Raw genomic sequence first — 20,650 nt, 5'->3', positions numbered from 1 at the left:
CTGAAAGTCTTCTTGCGTAGATTTTTGCAATCTTTGTCTATTAATCATAGTTTTTAACTAAAATAAGTGAAGGTCATGACAAAAAACTTTGCCCACCTCTATAATTAATATTAGATTTTTCCACAAGGGGCCCAAAATGTTTTGAGTGATTCCCCCTTGTGAAGCTAATCGACATGTAAAATGGGCATTCTTCTGTGTTTGTCGGCACCTATTTAGAATTAGAGAGCACTTTTATATGTTATGGTTTTAAAAAACATAATGGGCACTGATAAGAATTTGGGAGAGGGGATTGATCATATAGGTAAGGTTGTCTCTTTTGGATACGTTGAAAAAAGCTATTTTCAGCAGCGGCAGCTCCTCCGCTATGGCAGATGAGCGTCGCTCCCCCCACCAGCCTCAAAACTTTAAAAATGAAACAATATTAAAAGTGCTTATTATCATTACATTTTTCTTTCAATAGCCGAGTCTTGGGAGCGGGGCCTAATAGAGGGAAGTCATGGACGGGGGTTGTCAGTGCACATGTGGGTTTGGCCGGCCGTCTCAAAACTGCCAAACCGAAGCACACTGAAGCTGAACCGGAGCTGAGTTGGAGGCCACAAGCACAGGCTCCCAGTCTCACTGGGAGCACATTCATTGGCGCTCAGACCAATCCTGATGCTGCTTTTATGAGAGCAGCATCAGGATTGACTGCAGGGAATTCTGGGAGCCTGTGCTGGTGAGGAAGGAGCAGAAGAGTGGGGATGCGGAGATGCAGTGATGCAGCAAGGACGTTTTTTTTGTGTCTCCAATGTTGTTTGTCGTCCGGCCCCCACACCTCCTGGAAATCTGCACCAGGATAATTTTTCCAGGTGTGACACACTTTCCTGGCTCCCATCACCCCAATCCGTAATTCTACACAGCATAAAATTATGAATTTTGGAAATGAAGCAACTGTTTTTTTTCCCTTTTATCTCCATGGGCAAACAGCATTCCCAATGGAGAAACCTCATCTCCTACTTTAAAGATGGTCCATTTCCCTTTCCATACTGCAAGTGGAGGTACTCCAGCCCATTGATAGTGTAAATCCCTGGTCACTGCTAGAGTGGGAACGGGTTGGATTGGATTTTATGACTGACCACAAGCATAAAAAAGTTTTCAGTTTTCGCAGTTACAAGGCTAGCTATGCCTTGTTCAACCACTTCCCACCACTTGTTTGGGAGTTACTAGTGCTCATTGCTCCACACTAGTGTCTGAAAATTAGGCACTAGGAACTATCACCAAGGACATCACATCACAAAACAGATCCATCTTTACGTAAGCATAACATAAAGGTATCTAACTATTACGACTCTGGTCAGTGATAAACCCAGAACTGCACACTAAGCCTATATCGAATTACGTCAAAGGCTGCAAGGCCATAAATGGGCAGAAATGCACTATACAAATGCTAATAGCAAGTCAAGTCAAGTTTATTTATTTGATTTAGTTCTCTGCTGAGAACAACACATTATTAAAAAGATGATAAAGATACATTTGTTATTTAAAATGTGGTAGTTGATCATTCTAATACAATTTTAAAAAGGTTTTTAAAAATGTAAACAGATTATAACACACAAATTCATTAGGAGGTGACTTAAGAAGCGAAATTAAACTCTGAACAGTTGTACTGTTACATCTTGTTTGAATTAATTTTAAGTACCGTTTTCTGGCTTCTACTACTGTCAAATTAGGGCAAACAAACAAAACATGCTTCAAGTCTTGCACACCTCTAAGGTCACATAAACTACCGGCATTTTCGTTAAAAATCCATTTGAAATTAAATGATTTGAAAGGGAGGATCCCAAGCCGAAGTTGTATAATGCATCGCCTAATTCCATGCCTTAAAGTAAAACGAGTATACTGTTGCACTTGTTTATATTCTATTGTCTCTGCATAAGGTTCATAAAGGTGTAATTTAGAGCAATGTTGGATATCGAGATCATAGCTTATCCTCCGCGGTAAATGTTTTAGGAAAAGCCTCAAATGGGCAGGAGACCAAGATTTCAGCAATTCAAAAGTACAGTTTGTTAATTTAAATGCTATGGCTAGATTTTGACTAAAAAATTACTTTGGTGATCCCAACTCGAAAGTCTCTGTTTTTAGTAAAGATCTTAAAGTGCCTTGTTCTGCGTGTAGAAGATTGTAGGCCCATCGTATAATGTTGGTAATCCCTCTGGCATGTGGGCTGACCATAGCTAACTTGATGCACTTTAATCAGTTTCCAAAGTATTTTCCCTTCTTTAATTTGTATTTGTTGCCATTGTCTTATTGGTATATATCCGAGAGCATAAGAAGGTATAGTTGGGATCTTGGAACTAAAAACCTGTAAAAGAGAAGAGAAATGCCTATCCCCAGTGGAAAAATATAATCGTTGGAGAGCCCCGACGTGCACATCTGCATAATATAACATCTCCTCTGCTCTGCTCAGGTTCATGGTGGCGACTCACCTCTCTCACTAATGGTCAGTGTCTCCTGATTAACTTTTATACTGTATCTCATGCGCACATCATTTTTTTGGCCAAGTGACATGTTCACTGTCTTTTTCCTCCCAAAGAATGCAAATAATGTCTAAATTGCCTTATCTCAAGAATCAATTATGTATCAAATCTATTGCTGTCTGATTTTTTTTTAACTGATAACATTTCTGTCATTTTCCTCCACCTCATGACTAAACTGCTTCTCTGATGCTGTGTGTCTTGGCATCTCTTGCCCTCTGCATCATGAGTGAGCACACATGCTCTTTGTGACCTGATGTCAACACAGGAAGGGATACCACATAAAAAACCTTTCAACTTGACACAAACAACCACCCCTAAAAGTTATCAAAACATTAAAACCATATTTGCTTTTTAAAGATCAGTAGGCAGGTTGGTTATATCATAGGGGTTGCACACAGCAACATTGGGGTTGGACGTAATAGCACAGGGGTTGCACACAGTAACACGGATTGCAATTGCGGCCCCTTTCTTTTTTCCTTTACTTTGTGTTGTCATAACTCTGTCTCACCCAGTTCACCATTTTTATTTCCCATAGGGTGGCATGATAGCCCTGCTGGTGTCCATCCTGTGTCTGGTTTTGATCCTCTACACCCGACGCCGCTGGTGCAAGCGACGTCGCGTTCCACAACCGCAGAAGAGCGCCAGCGCTGAAGCAGCCAATGAGATCCACTACATCCCATCTGTCCTGATCGGACATGGACGTGAGAGCCTACGGAACGCCCGTGGGCAGGGCCACAATTCCACTGGTACCCTAAGTATCCGCGAGACCCCCATCTTGGATGGGTATGAATATGACATCACCGATTTGCGGCACCACCTGCAGCGTGAATGCATGAATGGTGGGGAGGACTTTGCCAGCCAGATGACCCGCACACTGGACTCTCTGCAGGGCTGCAACGAGAAAACAGCCATGGATCTTACCCCAGGTAGGGAAGCATCAACCCTGTCTTCGATGCAAAGAAGGTATCACTCTGTTGAGACTAGGAACCCATGGTAATGTTGGGCCATGACACCCATGAAACATGACATATGGGCAACGAGACTCCATTGAAGTGTATAAGGTCAGGGATGGGAAGACAAGGGAGACTTTATTTAAGTGCATGCGGCCATTGATGGATGAATGAGTGAGACTCCATTAAACATTAGTTTATAAAGCACAGCAGTGCCTGCAAATTAAGGTTCAAGAAACTAATTGTACGAAGCCTTCCATATAAAGATGGGCAGACCTTCATTGAAGAGTAGTAGATAAGTGAAGCAAGAATTATTGAGAGCCTTTTGAGAGGTTAGATCTGTGCTGTCTTGAGGGAAAGTACAATACTTGATAAGAAGTTCATTTCAACTCCTTAAACGTCATTGATAAACCACATATGGTTTTGATGCAATAATAAAACTTTTGAATGAAAACGTTATTAGATAAGACTTGAGCCAGAGCCAGTTTTTATGTGTCATTCCATTTTTTTGTGGGTATCTCTGTTCCTACTGCTTCATCTGCAAAAGGTATAAGCTGACATATACATTAACATTTTTTTACTATGATGATCCTTACAATTAATATTTGAAATTGTGGCACATTTGCCAATCACAAAGTTTATCCATCTGTCATATTTTTATGGTTTTTGTAATGGTTTTTCTTAGATAGGTAGTGAACTGGCTTTTTCTCTGAAACAAGAAGCAACATCAAGCAACAGGGAGTTGCAAGACATATTGCTAGCTTACAGTGGGCTTAGAGCCCGCCCATTGCTTACCATTGGTTGGCTTTACTGTCACTCTCATTTGCTTGCTTCTTATTTATCGGCTTCCTTGGGCTTTCCTTCCTCTTCTAGTGTTTAATCCCTCCCCTAGAGTATGTAACCTTTATCTGTATCCTTCCTCTGCTCCAGTTTAAGCCCTTTTTATTTCTTTTTGGTTAAGCACTCTAACTGCACGCATGTGTTTTCAAGCTGTGGCCTTCGTGTATTCTGTATTCCTATATTTTACCTGTGGGTTTCTCCCCTACCCCTCCCTCCTCAGTTGCTGTTCTTTCTTTTTCCAGAATAACGTCCACCTACTGTTGTCTTTCTTGCTTCCCCACACTCCTCTGTTGTCTGTGTGCTTCCCATGTTTGCCCGCCCAACCACTGTTGCCCGTGCGCTTCCCCATCCCAGCCCACCTTCCGTTGTCTGTGTGCTTTCCCATTGATGTTTCTTGTTTGTCCTTTTCTTCTCTGCCAGAATCCTTCTCTCTTACCCTCTCTCCCTCCATGTAGCCTTGTCCACCACTCGTTCCAACTCCAACCCACTCCCCCGTTTGTTTGTTTTAAAAAAAAAAGCTAATTGGTGCTATCTCAAAAAAGCCCATTAGCACTATCTCAAAAAATCACATTTTGCAAAACTTTTTATTTACTAATCCATCTTGGATTAGTAAATCAAAAGAAAAAAAAAATCTCGCCTCATTTTGTAGGTATGTGAATCCATGTTGGCATGGCTAAAAATGATATGACGGCCGCGTCACACCTGATAATACTGATAAGAATGATGTAAACGCAAAGTCAAGGAATGGAAAAGAGGAAAAGTGATGTCTCGGTGACATGGTGCCATCTGGTCACCCTACTCATACATAACATGCTGCCTTTAACATCGGAGATTGTGTGTTCACCAAGTTATTAAAATCACTCCGTGGCTAATCTAATGCTACATTTCTTCCCTTTTAATCCATAGCGTTACCATTTTCTTCTCACACTCAAAATCACATCTCTATCTTTGTCATCATCTAAACCGCTCCAGCTCAACCATTAACATACCTTTCAACTCACACGGTGCCAATGTGTGTCACACGATTTCAGCTCCGTTCACACGGTCACTGGGTAAGGAGCCAAAATCACACAGCGGCAGAGAAAATAATTTGAAAACCACTGTAAAGAGTGAATTTCCAGCTCGTTTTCAGAAGTTGTAAGCAGCCGATGCCCTTTAAGATATGAGAAAACACCCCAGTACAACGGCAACAGCCTCAAAGACCCTATCTTTTTTTATTGGGAGGGGGTGGGGACGTGGTAAGCTACAGACTGCCTCTTGGATAGCTCTTGGCACCAAGCCCTGCCCCCTCCAAGGCCCCGCCCCCCTCACACAGTGGAGTGGTTTTGTAAGTTGGTAGGTATGCTTTACTGGGGCCTGGCCCCAGCCAGAGCACCTCAGTCCTGACCTACAACACCCGTGCTATTCCATCACTGATGTCCAAATGTTGCTCTGTCAGTGCACCTTCGTCCTGACCCCCAGCATCACTGCTATTTGATCACCGGACCTGTATATTGCTCTGTCGGGTACCTTAATCCCAACATGCAGAACTCTCCTCTGTTCCGGCACTGTGACCCAGAAAAATACTGCGCTCCCAGCGCACCTCAGTGCTGACCTGCAGCACGAATGCTATTCCCACTCTGAGACACACAAGCATCTCTTCTTGTGCTGTTGAACCTGACATACAGCACCCCCTACACCAGCACTGTCTGATGCTTGCACACGCGTCAGCCAGTGCATCTCAGTCATGACTAGGGGTGTGTAAAAGTGAGTTTGTGTAACTATGAAAAATTTCTGGAAAATTAAGCAAAATTACTTTTAGTTAGGCAAATCGCGAATCAGTCATTTAGCACTATGTCTTAGCTCAAAATGTGACCTCACGTCAATTTTTGAAGCTAGAACGCATTTCACACTAGAAAAAAGGTGCAAAAAGCACAATTGTCACACATAACCACTGCTCGTGTTCTAGTTGCTTCTATTGTTCCCTCCCTATCATTTTTCTGCAATCGGTGGGGCAGTTGCATGGCACAGGCTAATGGCATAATTTGGGAAATTTCGCGTAACAAGCGTAATGCGAAATTCCAGAAAATATGCTGATGTAATTAAAATGTCACCCTTACCTTACGCATCTCTGATATTCCAGCACTAGTTTGAAACTTGCAAAGGGCTTTGACAGTGCAAATCAATCTTTACCTGCAGTACCTCCACACACGCATGCACACACACTTTGCCTCTCTCACATGCTCTTTCTCTCTCATGCGCTCTCTCCCTCTACTCCCCTCCACTGGGACCCACACAGACCTCTACCAGTGCACCTCAATGCTGGCCCGTGGTATGTCTGCTAGGCTGTACTGGAGCTGACCCAGAGCTCTGTACCTCAGTAATGACTCACACAGCCCACTGTCTAGGAACTGGTTCCTACATACATCTCTGCCAATGCACATGAATCCTGACAACATCACCGTCCGCTGCTCCCAGGGGTGTTGCTTGGTCAGAAGGAATGGGTCTAAGCTTCAGATTTCCCAACAGTCACCCTGGGATATCTTGTTAAAATGCATCATGAGAAGCAGGACACGAGGGGGGGCTAAAGAGGCATTGGCAAGAGTAAGGAGTGCGGATTGTTAGGAGTACTTAAAACACAATTGTTTTCAAACCAACCAAGTTTGGAGGCAGAGAGGAGAGATAGAGAGAGTGTGTGTGTATTTTTTTAAGTGTTGGCATGTAAAAATCCAGGGTAAAATACGACAGACACCTCACCATACCCGACTGAAGGCACCTGTACCCAGCTATTTACTATAGATTGCATTTTATAGGGGGGTGTAACACTCCCTTGAAGCTACTCCCCTGGCTGCTCTAGGACTGGGACCCACAGAAAGGCACTTCAATCCTGACCCGAAGCACTCCATGCCATTCCACAACTGGGGCCCACAAGTAGCTCCGACAATGCACTTCAACCTCAATCCATGCTAAGATGCTTTCACATTTTAAATGCTATTGCATACAAGGGCGACCCACAGCTCTGTTCATGTACTTCATATCAGCATGCAGATCATTTTAATATTCCAATTTAGAACCTCCAAATGGCTCTGTCAGTAGTGTACACCCTGACATGAGCATGCATCACCTATTTCATTACACTGTGCCACACATGGCTGCCGTGGCTTCTCAGTCCTAGCCTATGGCACATCTGCTATTCATGTCCATGTAAACCACCAAGTGTGAATCCCCCTCATGCACGGGTCTCACACTTCCATCCATGCAAAGCTCACTGGGCCTACAGTACCTCATTTTCTTTTCTTTTTCTCCCTTTCTGAAAGTTTTTGCCTTAAATTCTTCCTGCTCAGGAAGTGACAATGCCAAGCTGTCTCTGATGAAGAAGTACAAGGACAACATCATCGCAACCAGCCCTGTGGACACCAACCAGCAACAGGCCACTCTGCTATCACACACATCCAGCAGCCAGAGGAAGAGGATGAACAACAAATCCAGAGGTAGGGTTCCTAGCTTCAGGGGGAACCAGAGGGAGAGGCCTACACACAAAACCCAGTGGTAGGGGTCCTAGCCTCGCAGGGCAAACAGAGAGTGGACGAGCAACAAATCCACAGGTGGGGTTCTTAGCTTGAAAGGGGAACTAGAGGGAGAAAATAACTAAGCCCAGAGGCTAAATACATGGGTTTTTAGGACAGCGGTAGGAAGGGGGTAAATAACAAATCCAGAGGTAGGTTTCCTAGCTTCACAGAGCAACCCGAAGAACAGGATGGACAACAACTCCAGAAGTAGAGCTTTTAGCTTCACTGGCAACTAGAGAGAAAGGATGAACAACAAATCCAGAGGCAGTGTTCCTAGTTTCACAGGGCTCCCAGAGAGAAAGAGGATAAACAAGTCTAGCGGCGAAATACATAGCGTTTTAGGGCAACTATTGGAAGAGGATAAACAAACAAAATGTCGTAAGGTAATATATCTCACTTTTTTTGCCAGCTACATAAAGAGGTTATGTAACAAGTCTAGATGCCAGACACGTGGCATCTATGGGCAACCATATGTAGTGAATAAGCAGCAAGTCTACCGGTGGGACTCATAATATCCTTGTTCAAATGGGATGAACACAAAGACCAAAGAAACCACAGCTGGGTAGAAAAATAGGGCTTTATTTAATGAACAAAACAGGACCATAATTACAAAAAATCCAATGAGTCTAACCAGAGTTATGAATTTTTGAAGAATAAACTAAAATATTGTGCTTAAAAGAATAATGTGCTAACAAAGCCTATTTGGTTCTGCTAGACCGCATCAAATTAAAAACTTCCGGCCAACGCGATGGAGCACAGGTCAGATACAGGGACCAGCCTGGGCCTGCTGAAACAGTACCCTGGTTAGCGGTTGCGCCGAGGGCGAGATGCAAGGAGCAAAGGAGGCGATGCGTCGATTTCGATGCTTAGGATGTAGGTGATGTATGGGCTCTGAGCTGCGCAAAGTCGAAGATGTGTCAGGAATGGAGGCGATGCGCCATGCCGTCAGCGATGCAATGTCCTTGATCCTCGCAGCATCAGTGATGTGTTGCATCGATGGAAATGCAATGCAATTGTTCCTTGCAGCTGTGATGATGCCTAGGCGTCGATGGCGATGCACCGGTTCTGAGCACTTCATACCCACGTCCAAGGGTACAGAACTGGATTGACTTCAGGGCAAGAAACTCAGATGACAGAGTTCAGGTGCTGTAGCAAGGTTATTTAGAAGTCTTTTATGTCCCTGAGTCTTCAATCAGGAGTCAAGCCAGCAAGCCCTTGTAGACAGTTTGGTTTTGGGTAGGAGAGATGCAGGTCCAGTCCTTCTTGCTCCCAGGCAAGAGGACAGCAGGCACCAGGTCAGCACAGCAAAGCAGCAGTCCAGCCGACTATCAGCCCAGCAGAGTGGCAGTCATTTCAGAAGCACATCAGTCCTTCTTCCTGGTAGAGTTTGCACAGTTCCAGAAGTATACTGAAGTGGTGGTGTCTGAGATCCAGTACTTACACCCAGTTGTGAATTTGGAGTGGGGGAGACTTCAAAGAGAGGCGTTTGAAGTGCACAGAGTTCCTGCCCTTCCTGCTTTGGCTCCAGACTCACTACAGTGGGGTATACAGCCCTTTGTGTGGGGACAGGACACAGCCTATTCAGGTCTATTCATCAGTCACATCTAAGCTCCCTTTGTGTGTGGCTGTCTAGAGGAAATGCACAAAGCCCATCTGCCATCCACCCCAGAAATGTATTGAGAGATAGGCAGAAGGCACCTAATAGCTAAAGTAAGAAAATGCCAACTTTCTAAAAGTGGCCTTTTCAGAATTAACATTCAAAATCTGACTTTACCAAAAGTGTGATTTAAATTTTGATTCCAGAGATGCCAAACGTGGGGGTCCCATCTCTTCCCAATGGTTAATTAAACTTATAAAATGTAATACGTCAATCCCAATGCTATCCTATGGAAGGGATAAGCCTTACAGTAGTGAAAAAACGTATTTACAATTTTTTCACTACTAGGACATGTAAAACTTAAAAGTAAATGCCCTACTTTTTACATACACTGCACTCTGCCCTTGGGCTGCCCAGGGCCTCCCTTAGGGGTAACTAATATGTATTGAAAAAAGGAACGTTTAACAAGAGGGTTAACTTGCCAGGTCGACATGGAAGTTTAAAACTGCACACAGGTTCTGCAAAGGCAGGTCTGAGACATGTTTTTAAAGGGCTACTTAAGTGGGTGGCACAGTCAGGGCTGCAGGCCCACTAGTAGCATTTCATTTACAATCCCTGGGTACTTATACATTAATTAAATATGCCAATTGTAGGTAAGTCAACCAAACCATGTTTTAGAGAGAGAGCACAAGCCCTTTAGCACTGGGTAGCTAAGGTAATGTGCAGTGACAGTCCATGCATCCCATCTGGGACTGAAGGGAGAGAACAAACAATAGGTATAGAAATAAGTTTCAAGGCTTCTTCGAACAAACAAGAATGCTGTTAGAATAACAAGTCCAGAGGTAGGGCTCCTACATAAAATAACAACTCTAGAGATAAGACATGCACCTAGAGGATAAATATTGAGGCCAAAATTAGACTTACAGCTTCTCTCAACAGTCAGAGTTAGGGGTGACCAAGAAGTCCAGAGTTGTTGCATTCTATAGTAGCAAAATTTATATAGCACTTCGTACCTTTGATGGGGTCATGAGAAAGCCACATTTCTAACGGTCTTCCAAATTCAAGATGGTTATAAATTACTCGAATACTAACAGGAAGTGAGCTTCCTTGTTCAGCTGCGAACTGAGGAGTTTCCAGCCATGCAAGATTTTGAAGGAATGGATGGTCAAGTGTAAAAACAATCTAAATCAAAGAACTTCCATTTGGAGGGAAATACAGAACTTGCTGTGAAGTAAGAAAGACCTAGAGGAACGAGTGGCACAATGAGATATGCACACTTCTATGGACAACCAAGGTGGAGGGTAACCTTTGGACAACCAAGGTAGAGGGTACAAATTACACCCAGAACAGGAATTATAACTTCTTTGGAAAATCAGTGGAACCAGGTTACCAATATATGTCAGTTCTCACACGTTTTGAACCAAAGCGGTCTCTTTTACATCTCTTCCAATTAGATGAAGTCCTGTAGTTAGCCATTCAATCACATTACCTTAACCTAACATAACACAGAGATTCTCCACAGACAAAAGGCAAAGGACATTCTAAATTCAGACACCTTCATACAAAGATGTTCTCCAATCCCTCATGCAATCCAAATGCCCCATCATAAATTCCTACAAGCTTTCCTTAACAGACAACCTGCCAATGGTACCACGCTCTTAAGACCAACCTCCCTAATGTAAAAGGGTCTATGCTATCCCCTGCCAGTCTATGGTGAGTCACTTTAGCAACACATGCCAAGCAGATGTGTCTTGTGACTGTCAATAAACACAAACAGATGTTCAAGAACACTTACAAGAGCAGTGGGGATCTCAAAGCCCCAGTAACTACATATATAGTCTCTTCTCCAACAGACCTCTTCCTTTCAAAATAAGGAGTATAGGGTTGTGAATGGCATCTTGTCACTGACCTTGAGCTTTACCTATTAAAGTTTTAGTGCTCCTCTTCAGTTGTTATGCCAGGGGTTGAATCGGAGTCAAAGTACACTGTGTTCTGTTCAAGTTATTTGAGGCTTCAGTCTCTTTTATGGAATTTCATCATAAGAGGTTAACTTTTGCTAATGAGTCGTTTCTTACAAAGCAGAGCTGTCCCTTGACGTCAAATGCTGTAACACATACTGGTGCAAGACAGCAGAGATATCTCTCAGGTTATAAGTTCCTAGAGGCTGGTGCCTTTTCCTGCGTAGCTGTTTTACAGTTTACACAGACCTGAGCGTTATGTTCAGGGTGCTAAGCTATCCTTGCAGATCTTGTAGTCTGGTACTTGAGATAGCAAAACCACCCTTGGAGATCTTGGCAGAGGTGATTTTGTGGAAGCACCCCTCTATCTGGTTCTCAGATTGTTTCATACAAAACCTTTTTCAACCACAATTACTTTTAAGAAAAGCATATAGTCTGATAATTTCCAGCAACTTTCTCTTCAGTTTGTAAACTGCTGAATGGTAATTCCAGGTGCACACTCCTAAACGTGTGAACCTATACATAGTACAGGTGTGATATGCTGATGGATCTCCTGCTAGTCCTGTAAGTATCTGAGTGATACACCCTGAGACCTCCTTTAGAGCCTGTGAACATCTGAATTAAACTTTTAGGAACCCCTTGCTGAGCCTGCAAGTTACTAAATAATATTTCTTCTGGACTTCTTGTTGAATGTGCAGGTATCTGAATAACACTGTCAATGACCGTCTGAAGTACCTGCAGATTTTGCATTAATACAGCTATGTTCATCCTGCTAAGACGGCAGGTCTCTGAGTGGCACGCACTAAGACGACCTGCAGAGTATGATGCAATACGAATAATACTTCTGGGCCTCTTTGCTGAGCCTGTAGCTAGTCAAGTGATAGTGCATGCTGAAATTATAGGTAATAATCACATTGGCCACCCACTGTGCGTCCATGTTTTAATTCAGTTTCTTATTTATGTAACATTTCTTTAGAATGTTGCATGTAGTCTTTCTTGCGGTTGTATCAGCATCCTTGGAGTCCCATTTGGTGGGGGTGTTGAATAGTGTCAGTTGGTGTTGAGCACCACAGTATTTGTTTATGTTTTTCCAATAGTTGTAAGACTTTGTATTGTACACACAAGCAGTTCTTATGATTGCTTGTTTGTGCGTTGCAAGTGGCTTCAGTAGAAAGGTAATAACATTATTGCAGTGGGTAATAGGGCCCCACCTCTTCATGATGTGTTGGTAGGTGCTGCCACTTCCTGTAGTGGACAGCGTGCTTTGAAAACATCTAGGGGCATATCAGCAGGGCCTGCGATAATTATCGCTCAGTGCTCTTAGCGCGAGGATAATTATCGCAGGCTAACGCTGGATTCTATCGTGGAGATAGTGTGCTATCAGCAACGCTTATCCCCCAAGCGATAGAAATCCAGCGATAATCGCACTGCGACCGGCGATACCTTGCTGATAGGGCAGGGTGGTTTTAGCCATGTAATCCACCTCCCATTGGATTACTTGGCTAAGTCAGAATAAAAGCAGGCGTAAGGAAAGTAGCGACAACCGCGGTTAGCGTTACTTTTCTTATCGCTCTGCATGTTAGCGTACACCTTGATAATTGGAGAAATGTCGGTTAGCGACATTTCTCCAGTTCTTTTTGGTGGCGCCGGGGGACTTGTAAATCTGCCCCTACAGTCAATATACTAGAGTCGATAAGGTACAGGTAGATACCTCTGACCTCGATATTTTGGCAGAGAACAGTAGTGGAAATGCTAGCAGTGAGAGGATTGTTTGATGAGGTAGGTTAGGTTTTAACTCATTTGTAAGGATTTTACATCTTTTGAGATGTCAGTGACAGCCACACCTGACAGAGGTATCTCTGCTAAGGTTTCTTTCATTTGATTTTCTTAATGGAAATTGGGTGGACTAGGCTGGATGCAAGTTTTGAGTGGAAGAACCGTGGAGAATTACTATTTAATGGGATCCAAGGTGAAAGACCCAGAAAAGTCACTGCACACAAGTCAAGAGGTTCTGGATTGGTCTAAACTAATTCTGAGATGTAGTCTTCAACTTGAGAGGAACAATTCAGTCCGTTCCAGTTTTGGTCCAGTTATATGTACTGACTCTTGGAAGCATCTGAGAAGTATATAGTGGTTCAGTGCATCATATCGGGCAGACTGTTCTTGGAGCCCTTTAGCTGTTACTTGTCCTTGCCTTGGTTCTTGGGACCTTCGATGATGTTTGTCGCTTCAGACTTAATTCCTGGTTGAGGCCGAAAGCCCAACTGGCAATTTAAGAGGATACTGAGGATTTTCACATACTCATCGCTTGATCTTCTTTACTCTCAAAGATTTAACCTGTAAAGAGTATTTTGGGAACTAAACTGTAATTGATATGATATTTTAGTTCACTAGTGGGCATTTTTTTTATTTTTTTTATTTATTATTTAAATTTTTTATTAGAAAATGTTATGTTAACACAGCTGTTTGCCCACAACCCGAAGGCCGGCAGCATGTATTACGCAAAAAACTTTACCATCAGAACACAGCTCTTATGCCTACAACCCAGCGGGCCGGCAGCGATGTAAAGTACTTGTAGTTCGCCATCCGTAATGTCCGCTGGTAGTACTATTACAGCTTATGACGTAGGTTTATACTTAATTAATTTTAACATAACAACAACACCCCCTCCTTCCCCCCACCCCACCTGCCTTACCCAAATTGACTGTAGTGTCACCCTATATGTCGTGTGGTTTGTGTGGCTCTCGTGTCCCAGCCGGCCCTCCACTCCTCTCTATGGCGCTAATCTCTGGGTTCTCTTCCTCTGTGTCCCCACACTTGAAACTCTAGCCCTAGTTGTTCAGCGATGACCCCCAGTACATAGCAAGACCATCAATATTTCTCCGATTAGTTCCTTTGAAGGTCCGACCCCCCCCGCACCCAGCCAGGCCACAAATGGTTTCTAGATATCCGAAGGCCTGGATCTACTAGGCATTAACTCCCAGTAGTTAGACAGCTGGTCTTTGCAATAAATTACCGTGTTCACCCATGCAGCTATTATAGGGGGCTGTTGCTTCTTCCAGTGGATTGCCACCTGCCTCTTAGCCAGTAGCAGCAGCATGGCCGTGAACTTCCTAGAACTCTGTGAAACCTCGGAGACAAAGCCCAAAAGTGCCGTCAGTGGTGTGGCCTGTATCTGGTTAATGGTAATTTGTCTGATATGCCCAATAACTTCCTCCCAGAATCTCTCTAACGGTCCGCAATCACATGCCAAGTGTGAGAATGTGGCGCCCAGAGCCCCACATCTCCAACATCTCGTGTCTGGATGAATGCCCATGCGATGCAGCTGAGAGGGCGTTCGATATAGCCTGTGTAAAGTGGGCATTTTTCAAGAGTAGGCTGAGAAACGTTTTTAGGGTGTACCCGATCTTGCCATGAGATAAGGATGCATTAATCAGCAGTGATGCAAGCACAGATGTAAATTTCTTAGTCTCCTGAGGCAGACCAGAGTTTCATCGTCTGGTTTGTTCTTCGCTATGATTCCCTATTCATGCTGGAATGATGAGTTGAAAGGCAATGGAGTGACAAGGGCTGTGAGCATGGATATTTAGAGGAATTAGGATCTTTTTGAATCACGACTTATGGATCATTTCAATTATGGATTTGTCAAAGGCCATAAGGTCTTTCAAGGGCTGGTTTTTAAAGAGAAAAGAGATGCTTTTAAGGTAATATAGTGAAAGCTCCAAATAAAATGAGAATAAAGGAATGGACAAAAATGTATTCGTATATAAAAAATGGATGCTGTTCGTTAGTTCAAAAAGGGTGCATAAAACATGGAATATTGTGAAAAATTGGTGTGTCACAACCTGAGCAGGAGAAGCAGCTTTCTGTTTTTGGAGAAAAAGACATGCTAATAAATGGAAATTTGAGGAAAGCAAAAAATAAGAAAAAACAGTATCACAATTGAAATACGAGAAATTTGACAAAATCCTGAATGTTTTTCTCAGCAAATGACAATGTTGTTGAATAAACTATGGTTTATGAAGGAAGCAAAAGGGTACAGAAATGGAATCACATTCCCTTCCAGCTCTAACCTGTGGAGTGCAATTCCTCTTAAATCTTTCCGGAGATGACATAGATGGGTGGGCTGCCACCTAGACAGGGTGACATGTTTTTTCTGATGTCAACTTAAATAGAAAGATACAAGGGCGGTGTGAGTAAGGTAAGGTGGGGAGGTACAGGAGTAAGGGATTCAATAAACTCTCTACTTAAAATAAATATGGATAGTTTATTTATACAAGCTACACTATTTCCAGCCATGGTACTTTCAAGATTGTATTGAGGATTCTGTAATTTTGTATTTCTACAAATTCATATAGATCAGAGGGGAGCAGAAGAAAAGATACTCAGTAAAAGCTAAACATGCAAAAAAAGAATAAGAGAGCAGTAGTAGGGCAGTTACAAAGTGGAGATAAAAGATCTAAGAAGGAGAATGCTGGAGGGTATACTACCAGAATATCGAGTTTTAAATATCATAGAATGCTGACTATGAAAATACTGTTAAGGTAAGTAAATATTTACTATACCTAACTCCACCTGTATGCATTTTGATTGTGTATATATCTTCAAGGTAGGTAGATGTGGAACTAAAAATGGTAAATTCATACGTATCTATGCTCACTTACCTTGACAGTATTTTATAAGTCAAAATTCTGAGTACGATATTTTGGTTGTAGCACAATATTGTTTTGCTGGATATTCTGAACTGCACCATGTTGTAGAACTGGTAAGGAGAGAAGAGAAGGAAGGATGAAACTTTCGAGGTTATCTTATAAATTTTATGCATATGAGACAGTTTATAGCGTCTTCTTCAGAACTATGGGTTCATATTCCCCAGGGAAGCTTGAATAGCTCACTTAGTAGGTTTGCTTCCTCAGATATTCATTTGGTACAGTAAAGTTGTTTGGTTTGTTTGACCACACCATGGTATCAGCTTTGTTCGGTCTAACATCGGGTTCTGTTTGTCTCTAGGTTGGATTTGTACCAGATTTATTTCAGAATCCATAATTTTTTACATTAGTCAACGCTCATTAAAAATATGCTGGTAATGGCAAATTATATGAAAACTGGCTTTTGCACCTGATTTGAAATTTCACATTTCAAGTTGTGTACAGATTTCGCTCTGAACCAACATCTAATATTCATGCAGGGATAAGCCATGTGATTCCGAGATTTGAAACTTGGAACAAGGAAAATTGTGTGGTGTTACTGCCTAATCTCCAATTCTTACCTGCATAAATTGGAATAGGAAAATAGAACCTCACCGGGGAATCCTGTGCTATATGGATTTCATCAAATTCTTTAGTGCCCTCATATAGTGCAGCCCTTTGAATGCTGGTCTGACTAGTGTACAGCCTGTTACCAGCCTTTAGTCCTTTCTTCTAGTTCTTCTTCTGTGTCTGTAATATTAACTATAGGCTGGTGGAGATGTTTCTGAACAGTTTGAACATAGGTTGTTTTGGACAGGCATCTTCTTCCTGGAATAATGGCAAAGCTGAATTCTATGTGAAAGACATTTACATCTCTAGCCTGAACAGAGGTGTGGTGTCCACCCCTAGTGATAGGGCTTTTCTTGACTCATGTATGTAGACAGCAATTAAGTAATGATCAAACCATTTCAATGAAGTGCCAGTGTGTTAGGTATGGTGCACCCTTTCTAATAAATTGATTAATCGGGAATTGGTCATCAGCAGCTCTGTGAAAATTGGCAGTTTTCTGTCCGTTTAAAAAAATATATATACTATTGCAGATAACAAGGATTTTGAATTGGCATTCACTTTATTAGTTCAACTGTGGTATTTTGTTACATAAGCCAATTAATTACACATATCCGAAAACAGAACAAGGTGTGATCCATTTTCATTTTAATCTTAAAACATGATCTTTCTATGAAAAGCGATTGGTCTCCACAGGGGTATATGTTAAGGTTTTGTGAGAACACTCAGACCAGAGGGAAGCCTACTGTGTGTCAAATCCCAGCAGCTCCACATTCTTGGCTAGGTTTACTGCTTGTTTCTTATTTCTGTCATGATTTCCATGTTGCCTCCCACAAGGAGTATTCCATGTGACAATATTTGTCTCGTATTCACGAGGTCAAAAAGGTCATTGAGGTGTTGGCTGAGGCTCTGGTAGACAATGCTTGTCTTGTAGACTTCTTGTTTTCAAGTGTGGTTTTGTGGTTTGCAGAGGTCAGCTTATCGAGGAAAGTGATGGAAATACCTGAAAGACCACAAAAACCTAATCCTATGATTTGTGGATGTATGTCTGATTCTCAGCTTCAATTAGTTTGTCTGAGGCTTTTCCGCAGGATTGAATCTGTTTACTCCTAGGTGCAAGAAGCAGGCCTGTGTGTTTCTGGTCTGTTTAAGGTCAGATTTGGTATTGGTTCCAGGTTTCTGAAAATCTGTTTTTGTCCATCAGATACTTGGTCTTTCTGTTGTGCTTTTAACAGATTGTGTGTGGATGTATGCTTTCATCTATGTGGCAAGATGATCAGCCCTTCCATGTGCGGGAAGCCCTCACCCTGGATGGTGGGTGATTGGTAGGTTTGCATATGTCTGAGTCATACAGAGGAATTCTTCTCAGCCTGCAGCTAGCAAGTAATACTCCAGGGATCATTTCCATAACCTTCAGTTCAGTCCTCTAAACAATACTCGCTAAAACCTCCTGCTCAACTTGATGATACTTGAGTGATACTGCAGAGGTCACCTGTAGACTCTACAGTGCTGCCTGAGATATCCTCCTGAGTCTGCAGGTGTATCTGTAGTACCCACAGGACATGCTGAGCCTGCTGTTTGTTACGTTACATTCAAGTGTTGGCTGCTCCCAGTTCCTGCCTGCTATTTTCATCAGCCTTCTTTGTCTTCCCAGCGGGCTCTGCATTTCTGAACCCTGAGGGGGATTCTGGGACAGAGGCCGATAATGAACCCCAGCTGACCTTCTACACAGATCCCTCCAGAAGCCGACGCCGCAACCGAGGTATGCCCTGTGAAGAGAAGTTGTGTAAGAAAAGATTCTTGATCAGGTATCACCTGACAGAGAAGGAAATTCATGGTGCGCAGCTTATCAAGACGAGTATTAACAAGGTATGGCCTAAGGTCAGGTCAGGAGGCTACTGAAGAGTTATGGCCTGTTGGAGCATGGTACTCAGAATGGGGTTACTGATGGGTTATGGTCTTATCAGCGGGTTAGTGACAAGCTGTGGCTTCTGCAGTGGAATTATCGAGGGAGTATGTCTTTTCAGCAGAGACCTTTGAAAAGGAAGGGCCTACCAAAGTGCTGTATTGATCAGATATTGTGAGGTATTTTTTTCCCGATCGCGAGGTAGTCAATGATCAGTGGCCAGTGTCTGTGGTGGATACGAGCAGATACCGCTGTAATCCACTTGGTTTACTAGGTTCTTCACTATAGGCAGCTGCTTTCCAAAGCGAATAGGGTTGGCAGTCAAGTTGTAATCTGATTAGAGAGGGTTAGAACTTGGATACTGGAAGAAAGTAGTTAAACTCAATGTCAGATCTACATGTTTGAAAATAAAAGTTATTTTATTTACAAATAGAAGAGCAGGACAGTTAAAATGTGATAGCCTATATAGAACCAAAAGGCCCTTAACAACTCCTAAGGCTGGGATACAGCTCGAAACAAAGTTACAGTTCTTACACGATAATGTGCTATAAAACAAATATCTAAGCCCCAGTGAAGCCAAGGAGATGAATTCTGATGTCCTCTGAAGTCTGCAGGAACACTTGGTTTACTCTTTCGCTAGATACTGCCCACCACCATCACACACAAACAAGCCACCCCCCAACAGACAGTGCTCTGGTGGACCCCGCACACTACAGAGGACACACTCAAGACTATGAAGAGCATCCGCTCAGGAGCCCCGATGGACACCTGCCTGTACAACATCTTCCACAGAGCAGCCACCGCCATCGCCCCCCTGCTTCGCCACACCATCAACTGCTCCATCAAAACTGCCACCTTCGCCATCAACTGGAAACACACCGAGATCAAGCCCGTGCTGAAGAAGCCATCCTCAGATCTGACAGACCTCAAGAATTTCAGACCGATCTCCCTGCTCCCATTCCCAAACAAGGTCATAGAGAAGGCCATCAACTCCCAGCTCTCCGAGTTCATCGAAGCAAACCACATCTTGGACACCTCCCAATCCGGCTTCCTAATCAGCCACACTCACAGACAACAAGACACAGACCACAGACAACAATCGCTTCCTCTTCAACCGGGGCGAGACCGCAGCCCTCATCCTACCAGACCTCTCGGCCACCTTTGACACAGTCTTCCACCGCACCCTTATCACCAGACTCCACGACGCTGGCATCCGTGACAAGGCTCTGGCTGGATCCACTCCTTCCTCACTGGACGGACCCAGCGAGTCAGACTACCACTGTTCCTCTCAGAAACCATGCAGATCAGCTGTGAAGTCCCCCAGGGTGCCTCCCTGAGCCCTACCCTCTTAAACATCTAAATGGCCCCCCTTGCAGCCATCGTCAGAAGCCACAGACTCAAATCATCTCCTACTCCGACGACACCCAGCTGATCCTCTCCCTCATCAATGAACCCACAACCGCCAGAACCAACTTCTATAGTGGAATAAAGGGCGTCGCCATATGGATGAAAGACAGCTGCCTCAAGCTAAACTTGGACAAGACTGAAGTACTCATCCTGGACCTACCCCTTCAACCTGGGACGAATCCTGGTGGCCAGCCACTCTTGGATCTCCCGCCACCACCACAACCATGCACGCAACCTTGGCATCATACTGGACTCTTTACTCACAATGAACCGCCAAATCACTGCAGATTCCTCAGCCTGCTTCCACCTGCTCCGCGTACTCCAAAAGACATTCCGATGGATCCCCACAGAATCCAGAAGAACGGTCACTCACGCACTCATCACCAGCATTCTCGACTATGGCAGTGCACTTTACGCCGGCTTCACCCAGAAACAGCTCAAGAAACTACAGAACATCCAAAACGCCACTGCCAGACTGGTCCTTGACATCCCCCACTGCAGCCACATCACACAACACCTTAGACAGCTCTACTGGCTCCCATTCAACAAGAGGGTCACTTTCAAGCACCTCACTCACGACTACAAAGCTCTACACGATGAAGGACTTGTGTACTTAAACCACCGCCTCACATTTCTTATACCCACCAGACAACTCTGATCCTCACAACTCGCC

At 43.5% G+C, this 20,650-nt stretch overlaps 1 protein-coding gene across 2 annotated transcripts in view; it reads left to right on the top strand.

The window, feature by feature from the left end:
* The window catches only part of ASTN1 (astrotactin 1), a 636,055-nt gene that overhangs the window by 307,773 nt on the left and 307,632 nt on the right, over positions 1–20,650 (top strand). Inside the window, exons 3-5 of one of the 2 annotated variants that reach the window (XM_085601604.1) lie at positions 3,052–3,442; positions 7,603–7,776; positions 18,319–18,426. In XM_085601604.1, the coding sequence (XP_085457730.1) occupies positions 3,052–3,442; positions 7,603–7,776; positions 18,319–18,426 (673 nt within the window). The remainder of the gene's footprint in view (positions 1–3,051; positions 3,443–7,602; positions 7,777–18,318; positions 18,427–20,650) is intronic. The other variant, XM_085601605.1, reaches the window with a different exon arrangement.

This window comes from Triturus cristatus, chromosome 4_2 (genome assembly GCF_964204655.1).
Source record: "Triturus cristatus chromosome 4_2, aTriCri1.1, whole genome shotgun sequence".
In the NCBI taxonomy this organism is placed as follows: Eukaryota; Metazoa; Chordata; class Amphibia; order Caudata; family Salamandridae; genus Triturus; species Triturus cristatus.
Note: the sequence above shows the minus strand (reverse complement) of the source record. Positions and strands in the feature narration are given on the sequence as shown.